The sequence below is a fragment of the Akebia trifoliata genome, chromosome 6 (genome assembly GCF_017979445.1).
Source record: "Akebia trifoliata isolate Shusen 1 chromosome 6, ASM1797944v1, whole genome shotgun sequence".
Taxonomy (NCBI): domain Eukaryota; kingdom Viridiplantae; phylum Streptophyta; class Magnoliopsida; order Ranunculales; family Lardizabalaceae; genus Akebia; species Akebia trifoliata.
Window position 1 is genome coordinate 7,732,274 of NC_141380.1, and position 10,856 is coordinate 7,743,129.

Genomic DNA, 10,856 nt, shown 5'->3' on the forward strand with positions numbered 1-10,856 from the left:
TATCACCAATCAAACTACTCTCAACTGTATACACCACTAAAATGTGGGCTCAAACAAATGTGCAGCACGGGATTTAAGGGTTTGTTTTTTAATTTATGTTTTGGTACAGTTACAACACACATCACATAAACAAAACCCATCATATTTATTACTAAGCACTCCCCTCCCTCCATTTAACTTATAAGTTCTCTTATTTAGTTTCGCTTGACACATTTGGAGGAGGAAGATGTAGAAACCACCATCTCTCTTAATCTTGAGGTGGTGTAGGGTCGTTGGGTAGCATATCATCATCATCATCCTCATCTTCGTCATCGTCATCATCATCATCATCATCATCATCATCATCACTGTCACTGGGTAGTGAAGCATTGTCGCGGAAGTGGAGTTCTGGCTGCACACCCAGGCCACACAAAGAATAGGAACACATGAAAATAAAAAGAAAAGGATAGGCCCATGTACGTGGCCACCTCTAATTTAGGATATCCAAGAACAAAAAAATATATCCATAAGATGGTCACACGTTTTACAAAAAAAAAATTATCAGTAATATTCTATCGTTTCTAACAAATTGATAAAACATATGATTATTGTCATTCAAATGGACCGGTTTAAAGCAAGGATCTCCAAGGTGGACCCATGCATGTGCACCATAAGAACCCAGAGTGGTTGGCTCAATGGCAATTTCGGACTAATAAGCGGTTAATGTTTGTAGGTCATGAGTTCGATACCCAATATTAGCATTAATTCCTCAAGAGATGCCCATGGGGCTGCACTTTTCCCGGGAATAGTCGTTGAACAAGATCAGATACAGGCTCGGTCTGCTGTCTATTATGTGAAATTTTAGTCAACAAGCTACTTGGACTTTTTTTTTTTCTTTTTTGGAATCTTGCCAAAAACTATAGAAGACATGAATTCTAGGAGAGATGAATAGAAATGCCCCATGTTGCATGCAAACCACATCTCAGATGTTAAGAGAATTAACCCTTACCCGAGCGATGATATCGAATATATCTACTACCTTGAAAAACTCAGACTTGATTTTCAATATTGTGCGCCTGCACCTAAAAGCAACATCTTTGTTAAAGAAGGGAATATTTTCTTAAAAAAATAAATGTAAAAAAAGGAAGAATGTAAAAGAAGTACAAAAAAAAAAGGGAGGAAAAGATCGTGATAAGGGCATAGTGTTAGAAATTATTAAACTAAAGTGGTGGATAAATGAAAGACTAAAAAAGCAAACACATTAAAAATCTTGGAAAAAATCTGGTATTAAGAAAAAATGATGAGAGTGTTTAAAAATTAGTAAGCAAAGATGGTGGTTTGAATGGTTGAAGGTTTCACAAAGCATAAAATTTATCCATATATAGCATGAAATATTAGGTCAAATTATTCAAAGGAATGCAAACTATCGATGATCCCAGATTTGAAGAGTGTATAGGTGCACCATGTATGTTTTAAACCAATGTCATGGAATAAGATTACCATTCAAAATCATACTGTAAGAGTCTTTTGCAAAGCTACACAACATAAATATCATTGTCTATAATTGAAAGAAATAACAAAAAAAATAATTTTAACTCACATCATTCTCAAGCATCTCAGGTATGACTTCAACTTTGGTGGGTGACCATTATGTATATATACGACTTTAAAACCAATTTCTTGGCATCTCATGATTAATTGAACAACGTAATAGTTGATAACGTAATGAAAATTTTAAAAAGGTTCTCAAACCTTTGAATTTAATTAATTCCCAAATCAGTACACTATTCATTTTTATTCCCAAACATGAAAACATGTAAAAGTAATAAAAAAAAAATCATATGAAAACAAGTGGTTCATGCTGAGAGTAGGTCTCTCCAGCAAGCCACCAGCATATGTGTCCAAATGTGTCTTAATTAACACAGACATCACACATGATGTTCATGTAGAAAGAAATACTGAGTCCGAGTATAGGACAGCAGAAAATCCTGTTGTAGAAAAATTATAAACTAGGCGAAATAATGGCAAAAATAGGTAAGATCTATTATAAGAATGGATTTTCTTTGATGTTCAAAACGAGATAATGAGTTTTGATAATGATTTTGCGTTGTGATTCTTTTATGCCCAAAACACCATGGCTTTGAATGCATTTGAGAGAAAATGATTTTTTTCCTTTGCTACCAATGACTTCCCCAAATCAGGTATTCCAGTCTAATAGCAATAGCCTTCCCTAAAATGTTCATTGAAAACTTTAAAACTCATCATATATATATGTAGGATGGAAAGGAAGCCTAGAGGGATAACTCTACCAACAAAATCTTGAAGATAAGGAAGGAAAAAGGTTATGTCGTTGAACCCAAATAGTTAGGGTAAGGTTCTAATGATGGGAAAAAGTGAAGAAAATGAGGATGATCCCTTAGAAAAGAACCTTGACTAAAGGAAATACGAGGATATTCATGAGAAACAATGCATCCAAGACAGGAAAAACTCATGAAAAACAATATATCTAAGAAAGAGAAAAATCCTTAAATATTTAAAAAAAAAATTTCAATACTGGCAGTTTGTGAAATGCAAGTAAACGGAAAGAAATCAGATGAGATGCTAGAATAAGAAGACATCTAAGGAAACAATATTAAAGGTAAGGGTATGTGAGAAGCTTTTTTCTTACTGTTCATAGTTGTTTTTCTCAAAATGGTAATTGAATTCACAGCAGGCAAGTTTCACAAGACGAGCTCCAACACTACAATGTCAAACACGCAGAAAGTAAGTAAGCTTCATTATTAATTTCTCAATGATAAGTGAGTAGGATGATGCAAAATTTTTTTGGAGTGCTTCAATAAGATGGGATGTTAATTGCTTTATACAATTCATTAGCCAAAAAAAAAAAATCTAAAAAGGTGGAAATTAAACCATTCTAACAATGGTGAAATAATCACAACTATCTTTTGAGAAGTATTTGAAAGTTAAAAAAAACTCCTCTAACGCAATCCTTAGGACCAAGGATCTGGGTATCCACACAGACAAGAACCATAATTTTTCTACAAAATGAACTTTGAATTCCTTTTTCTCATATACTGTCTGATGCCAATGAGATACCGATTCTAAGGCATGTAAATGTGTAAATGGAGATACTATACCCAATGAACCCTTCTCCCTTGTTTTTGTACTCATCCATAAAATAGTTCTTAGTTAATTAAATGACCAAATAAAATCATAAAAAAGAAGAAGCATCCAAACTTAGCATAACCAACAATAATGTTGCAAGGTTTGCTATTTCTTCAGAATCAATAAACATTTAAATTTCACAGGGTGCAAACCCTTAAATAATTGTAATATCCTATTTGAATGATTAGAGGCTTTGAAAAAAAATGAAATAATTGATTAAAAATCAGATTTAGAGAATTAAACTAGAATGTCAACAAATCAACTTCTATCCTAGACTAATGCCATACGAAAAATGTAGAAGGTCCCAACCTCAGGAATCCCCAGGATCATAAAGTAACCCAATTAGATGATTCCTATTTTTCAATACTGAACTATTTTTGGACTATTTGTGAAATATCTTTTACATGAGTTCTTAATCCCTCAACATGAGTGCAATGCATAAGTCATCATATACATCAAGCATGAACACTTTTTAATCTAAGTATTTATCATGCATTCTTTCTATTTATTAGACTGAACGGATCCTATTCAGGTATCTAACACATCATCCTTTCGCTGATGGACTTTACATATTACCGTAAGCTTCTTCCTTTGATATGGTGAACATAATCATTCCCAAGGGAGTAATTTGAACTACGTCCCTCCCTGCAAATAAAAAAAAAAAAAATTACGAAAAAAGAAGCCGTGAACAACCCAAAGCAAGTCCAGAAACTATCTACAAATACAATAAACATCAATACTAATGAAACAATGAAAAATGTCATAGTACATTGATATGTGCAGTTCTATTAAGATCCTTTTTGTATCGTTGCAAAACGAAGTGGTCACATTAGAGATGAAGCCAGGATTTGCTTCCTCCACACCTTGAAGTTCCTCAAACTTCTTATCCAAAATCCCCTACATGAAACAAATCAACATGCATCAAGAAACACACCATCAATCACTCATAGGATCCAAAAGGGGAGTATCCAATAAACCTAAAATGAGTCTAAGAAGCTAAGAAAAAAAGAAATCCATTTTTATTTTCATTGCCTTATCTAAGCAAAAAAAATAAATTCAATAGTATCAATTACCAAGCTAGAGAAAAATCAAAGAACTAAGAAAGATCAAAAGAAAGAACAAATCTTTCTAAAAAAACTAGGTAAAAAACAAAGTCCAAAACAAAAATCATAACTCAACCAAAAAATCAATTTAAAAAATAAAAATAAAAAACAACTAGAAATTATCATACGTAGGGAAAGAAAAATCAAAGAAACAAACTCAAAAACAAAGATCGTAGACCAAATTAGCTAAAAAAAATCACTTTAAAGTAATAAAATAAAAAATTAGAGATGATCATCAAAGAAACAAACTCCAAACGAAACTAACCCAAAAGGCGATTTAAAGTAATCAAATCAAAATAAATACAGATGATCAAAAGTAGAATCACAAATGATTTAAAAACACACATGCGAAAAATCCTTAACAAATTGATATCCAAGTTGAAAAAATGGGTTACCGCATCGTAAACGGATGAGAGAAAATCCTTAAGTTGTTGTTTGATGGATGGTAAAGCCATTTTTGGTCAGAAATCAAGTAAGACTGAGATACCCTAATTGAGACGGACTGAAAGAGAGTGACGGAGGAGACGAGTTTTTAAAGGAGAGGAAAGAGGGAGGACTGAATGAGTAACAATTATAAGTGACACTTGTCACAAGTCTCAACTATTAATATCATTTCCTTTTCTGGAGAAACGAGAGAGACTTTAAAGTCTAATTTTGAAACTTTAAAGGTTTTGAGGAAAATATATGAACGTCTACTTGGGAATGCCGTTGAAGAGCTCTAGTTTTCCAAAAAAAAAAAAAAAAAAGGCTCGATGAGTAATTATTTGATTGTGCAAGGATGTACTAAAAAATTGACTATAATAAATGCTTTTAATACATTTATTACTTTCAGTTTGTAATCTAAATGTGCATGATTACTGAATAAGGAAAGTTAAGTTTCTATTGAAATATTTATATTTCCTGAAAATGATTTTTCAAAAAATATTTCGCATGTGTTTAATTTGCATTTAAGGAATTCAGAACAGTAAAAAAATATATTATTTGGTTAATACTTTCCTACGCCGGTACAAAAAATATTTTTACTTAAAAATGATCTTGCTATAAAATTTTCAAGAAAATTACTTTTTCTAATATATTTTTCAACAAACAAACAGTTCGTAAGTGCAGTAGGTGAAGGGAAATTATGGTTGAAAGAAAATTCCTTTGAAAGAGGTAAATATTATTGTAAGAAAGAAATTTTGTTGGTATTATTTATTGTACTTAAAAAAAAATAGGCATTTGTTATTGTAATACAGCTATAAAAGGGAAATTTTGTTATTAATTTTAAGGGTAAATTACACTTTCACCCTTATAGTTTGACATAATTCTATTTTGAACCCCTAATATTTTTGTAATTTCACATACCTCCATTTTAGTTATCTAAGGGATTCATTTACCACATTTTGTCGAATTGCCGTCAACTTAACACTTAAATTCCTTTGATAAAGACCATTTTACCTTTTTTTAAATGTTATTCTTTTTTATAAATAAAAATATGCTTGTGAAAAATGAGTTCAATGAATGTCTAGGTGGGGGCATTTTAAATATTATTTATATATTTTTTCCTTTAATAAAAAATAAAATAAAATTAGAGGGTAAAATTGTCAAATAACATCTAAATTATAAAAATGTTTGAGGGTCAAACTGGAATTACGTCAAACTATAGGCTATCAAAGTGTAATTTACCCTAATGTTAATTATCACCCTTGGAAACTATGGGTCTGTTCTTTAAAGAATCCAACTCTAACTTCAGAAGCCTAGAACTTGAAAAGTCATATCCAGCAAAAGCTTGTTCGTTACAAAAGCACAGAAGTCAGAAATTAATGTTCGTTTGACAGCTTTTTATTATTGTATTTTGTTAAATTAATCAAAATACCCTTAATGTTGATAATGCACATAGAATGCACCAAAAATGATTAAAATATCTTAATAAATATATAATTACACTAATTATATACATATATATATATATATATAATAAATTTATATTAAAAAATTATAAAAATAATTATTTTCAATTTTAATAAATTTATAAATTTTATAATTCTATCAAAATTTTGACAGCATCTCCTCTTAAAAATTGACATATGAAAATTTTCTAATAAAAAAAATATTTGCGTAATACACAATCTAACATCCACACAACATCTCATACACCTTAACATTAAAAAAAATACATAATACGTACATCACTATGTTTTAAACAATTATATTTCATCATCGTTGAAGGAGAAATGTTATTATTAATATTATAATAAAAAATGCCCAGAATGCCTTAATAAATATATAATTACACTATATATAAATATATATAATAAATTTATATTAAAAATTAAAAAAAATTATTATTTTACTTAAATAAATTATAAATTTTATGATTCTATCAAAATTTCGGTAACATCTCCTCTTAAAAATGAACATAGAAAATACGAGTAACAACAACAAGGACCATGAACAAATAAATAATTATCATAAACAAATATCATTGTAAGTAAGTGTTTAAAATATTAAATAACATGCTAAGCACCTCATTTCCCAAAATAAGATTAAAGGGCTGAAATTACCTCGACCCTTTTCCACTAAATAGTGGTTAGGGGTCCGATTTATTAAATGGGAGACTTTTGAGAAATGGGAGTCGCCATTTAGTTTAGGTCTAGGAACCATAAATAACTCCAAATGGATATGGGTCGATCCACGGATCAGAGAGATGGGTAAGGTGTTGGGCACCGAACCCGCCCGATCAAGATGATTGGTCTCAACTACGATTCAAAATCAACCTATGATCAACATACAAAGACTACGGTCAAGGTCACAGTCCAATCATCATCATCAATTTATGTTTGATTTGCCAAACAAATCCTATGGCTAAAATTGTCTCAATTATTACATGATCATTATTTGAATTCCACAAAATATAGGAGAATTTGAAAAAGCCCTAATTAACTCTATGATCTAAAATCAATTAAGAGATTTCACATGCAAATATTTCCCAAACTGTCCAAAGTAGAAACTATCAAATTGGAACTCAAAGAATTTTCAAAATTGAAAATCTGAAGTTCCCCAAATTGTAATTCAAAAATATATGTTGAATTCCCAAATTAGAAATTTCAAAAGATACATTTTTCAAAATAAAAGATTTCCGAAAAATATCAAATTTTCGAATTAGAAATTTCCAAATCTGTGAACATGAACTTTTGAATAGAAAAATATAAAATCTTCTAAATTAGGAAATTGTTAGAACGTGAAATTTCTAAAATAGAAACTTAGAAATATGTGTTTTCCCAAAATAGAAAATTATGCAATTCTCAGATTAGAACATTCCGAATATCAATTTTCCAAAACAAAATCATGAATAGGAATTTCTGAATTAGAAAACTATGAAGTAATGACGAATCACCAAATTAGAAATTAACATAATAACAATGAAAGACTCCATATCATCGTACTTGCCAAAATTGAGATTAACCAATATTAATGCATACAAAATCTCAAAATTTGAGGAAAATTCACATTTTACCAATTCTCAAAATAATAATTGAGCTTGAATATCATCACAAATCATGTAGATCCAATTCGAGCATAGCGATCATGATATATAAAAAAAAAATCCCCTAATCCTACTAACATGTAAAAATAAGTGTAAAGAAACTCCTAATCCTATTAATATGCAAAAATGAACAAAACACCTAGAAATTTACATAAAACAAACTAAAGGATAAAAACGTTCTCCTAGCCTTATCGGCATGCAAAAAAGAAAATAAAAAATATATAAAAAAAATACACAAAATAAATATTTTCCTACCCTATTGATATGCAAAAACAAAGGAAAACGTGAAGAGCACCTAACCATTCTTTTAATCCTAAAACATACCTGACTCATGAAAACAAATAAAATAAAAAATGAAAACATTATAGAAAAAGATATAAAACACCTATCAACATGCAAAACAGATTATAAAAAAAACACGTAAAAACTCCCTTCTAAGCTCATCGATATGCCACAATATACAAATAAGAAAAAATTATCTTGACCCTACCCATACACTAAAAAGCATGCCAGAAAAAATGAGAAGAAAGCGAGAACGAAAATAAAAAAGAACCCAAGATAAACTCACCTATAGAAAAAATAAAAAAATGACAAGAGTCGATTCCTTCAGATATGTGAGGATTTGCGTGCACTGTGGCAGTGGAGATGTCAATGCTGAAGAGAGGAGTTGTTACAACTTTTTACGGAGAGAAAATGTGTTGGAGAATAAGACTCGGAGCTGTCACAGTAAGAGTTGCTGGAACTGGGCTATTGAAGGCAGTTGCAGCAGTGAATGAAGGATGATTGGCTGGTATAGAAAAGGTGACATAGAGGGGAAGATAGAGAATGAGAGAGGAGGGCATCGGGGTTGATGAAGGCAGTAAGGAGGCTGCATTGCAGAAGATGAAGTGAGGAGGGCTGAGAATGACATGAAGAACTGGGGCTGTGGGAGAGAGGAGGGTAGAGAGAGATAGATCAGAGAGAGGATTCAAAGAGAGGGAGGCTGTCTCGGAGCTATGATTGCTGTCCAGAATAGAGGGAGACGTGTGGAGAGGGTTGTGTTGCAGGTTTAATAGGGGAGGAGAACAGGGGGCTGCATTGGACATTTTTTTTTGCAGAGAGGGAGGGATTGGACAGAGAAAAATGTGAAAAAAGGTTGGTGGGTTGTGCTATGGGTACTGAAATGGATATGGGGCAACAATGGCGTTAGAGACAGGGCTGTGAATGGTAATGAAGAAGAAGAAAGGGCTGGGCAGAGAGAGATGAGTGCTGGGAAAGTTGGCTGGGCAGAGTGACGTTGTAAGTGTTAGGATGGGGAAGAAGAGGGCTGAGAAGCTGTTGGCTACTCCAAGGAGAGTAGACCGTTCGAAGAAGAAGATGACGTAAAGAGAAGAAGATCCAAAGAGCAGAGAGAGAGAGAGCCGAGAGACAGAGAGAGTTGAAGGAGAAGAGAAGAAGACGTTTGTGGAGAGAAGCCCCTCTTTAGAGAAACATCTCTCTGTTTTATATATACAAAAACTTGTTAATTTTCCTCTTTCTTTTTTAACGTGTTTCTTTCTTTGGTTTCCTTTTGGAGAATGATGAGTAATGTTCCTACGCTACTCATACCACTATAGTCTTCAATTGTGATTAGTCGATTCTAGCTTTGATTAAAAAAATTTGTTTTAAATTTTATTGGTTTAAATTTGATTTCAAATTTATTTTGAGTTTTAATCGACCATTTGATTTATTAGTTTTGTCGATCGATTTGTGGTTGAGTTTCACTTTCAATTTAATTGGTCGGTGAGAGTTTGATTTCAATTTTAATTCGTTCATCAATTTTATTTTGATTTCAATTTGGATTTAATTTCTAATTTTAATCATTTGATAATTAATTAGATTATATTTTAATAGTTTAATTTTGAATTATATTTTAAATTTTAATTGTTTAATTTTGAATTAGATTTTAATTGTTTAATTATGAATGAAATTTTAAATTTTAATTGTTTAATTTTGAATTAGAATTTAATTGTTTAATTTTGAATTAAATTTTAAGTTTTAATTATTTAATTTTAAATTTGAGTTTGATTTTTATTAAATTAGATTTTAAATTTGATTTCAATTTTTATTACATTTTCCTAAGGATCGAGATCTCTAAGTTGAGTTTGGAGGTTGAGGGGCATTTCGATCAGTTTTATGATTTTTCTTAAATTTTTTTGTTTTCGTCGATTTAGGTTTCGTTAGACTCGGAATCATGTTCTGAGTGCAATGGAGGTATTTTTGAAGTCTTTCGGAGGTCCGAAATTTATGAGGGGTATTTTCGTTATTTTGTCAATTTTTACAAATTTTTGTAGATTTTTACGAATTTTTGTGTGAAGTTTCTTTCTGTCCTGACGTGATTATTTCTATGTTTCAAAGTCGTATTTTTCTAACGTGACAAAGTCTCTAGGTTATTGAACTGTGTAGCGAACCTAATCATACGTGCTTGCTAAATCGAGTGTAACGTGTAGCGATCCTAAGCGTGCGTAAGTTTTTATGTCGAGTCGTAACGAGTAGGGGAGATGAAAAGAGTGGAAACAGAAAGAATCAAGAACAGTACTCACAAGCCTTTGAGTTCTTTGTGATCATCATTAGGAATTCGCGGTAACCATGATGACAAATTGTCGAATTAGGCAGATGCAAAAATGGGGTGCCTACAAGAGCATCACAAATTGAACTTCACCACGTGTGAAGCGTTAATCTTAACGTTTTAAATTTTGATCTCAGCACTTCAAAGACCTTGGCACTTTAAATGGTCGGTTTATGAGAGTATTTTTTTTAATGAGTTTTTGTGGGAGTATGACACAACCGATTCATATGACTTAGTAGCATCCATGCATCAATAAGATCACGAGTAATGGACTTTTAATGTTTTCTATGTTAGAATGTCCAATGGAGTGTTGTGAATTGTGATACAAGGCACTCCTAATAGAAGCACCTGCATGCGCGTAGAAGTGGGGCCACTTCATATGAGAATAACCAAGGAATGTTCATAGTTAAAGCCAGCACAACAAAAAATAAATAAAAAATACTCAAGGTGTATCTGAAGAGTTATGATTGGAATTCATTGTGTCAATTTACATTAT

The 10,856-nt window shown here is 31.4% G+C and overlaps 1 protein-coding gene across 4 annotated transcripts; it reads right to left on the reverse strand.

Annotated features, from left to right (window-relative positions):
• On the reverse strand, positions 1 to 4,869 carry LOC147400017 (histidine-containing phosphotransfer protein 2-like). Of its 4 annotated transcripts, none has more exons than XM_086445617.1 (6): positions 4,643 to 4,869; positions 3,914 to 4,041; positions 3,721 to 3,789; positions 2,648 to 2,719; positions 1,019 to 1,055; positions 1 to 391 (listed from the first exon to the last, which is right to left on the reverse strand). In XM_086445617.1, exons 1-6 carry the CDS (start codon positions 4,700 to 4,702, stop codon positions 248 to 250), a joined length of 510 nt encoding a protein of 169 aa, XP_086301743.1. In that variant the 5' UTR covers positions 4,703 to 4,869; the 3' UTR covers positions 1 to 247. The 4 variants fall into 4 exon arrangements, with proteins under 4 accessions (XP_086301743.1, XP_086301741.1, XP_086301742.1 ...); XM_086445615.1 differs by having other exon boundaries at positions 989 to 1,055; positions 4,643 to 4,866; XM_086445616.1 differs by having other exon boundaries at positions 1,019 to 1,061; positions 4,643 to 4,865.
• Positions 4,870 to 10,856: the final 5,987 nt, after the last annotated feature.

Coding starts and splice junctions, on each gene's coding strand:
- LOC147400017 (XM_086445614.1), bottom strand. CDS start 4,702: ATGGCTTTACCATCCATCAAACAACAACTTAAGGATTTTCTCTCATCC. Junction 1,062..2,647: donor GAGAAAAACAACTATGAACA/GTAAGAAAAAAG, acceptor TGTTGCTTTTAG/GTGCAGGCGCACAATATTGA. Junction 392..988: donor TATTCGATATCATCGCTCGG/GTAAGGGTTAAT, acceptor CTGGGTGTGCAG/CCAGAACTCCACTTCCGCGA.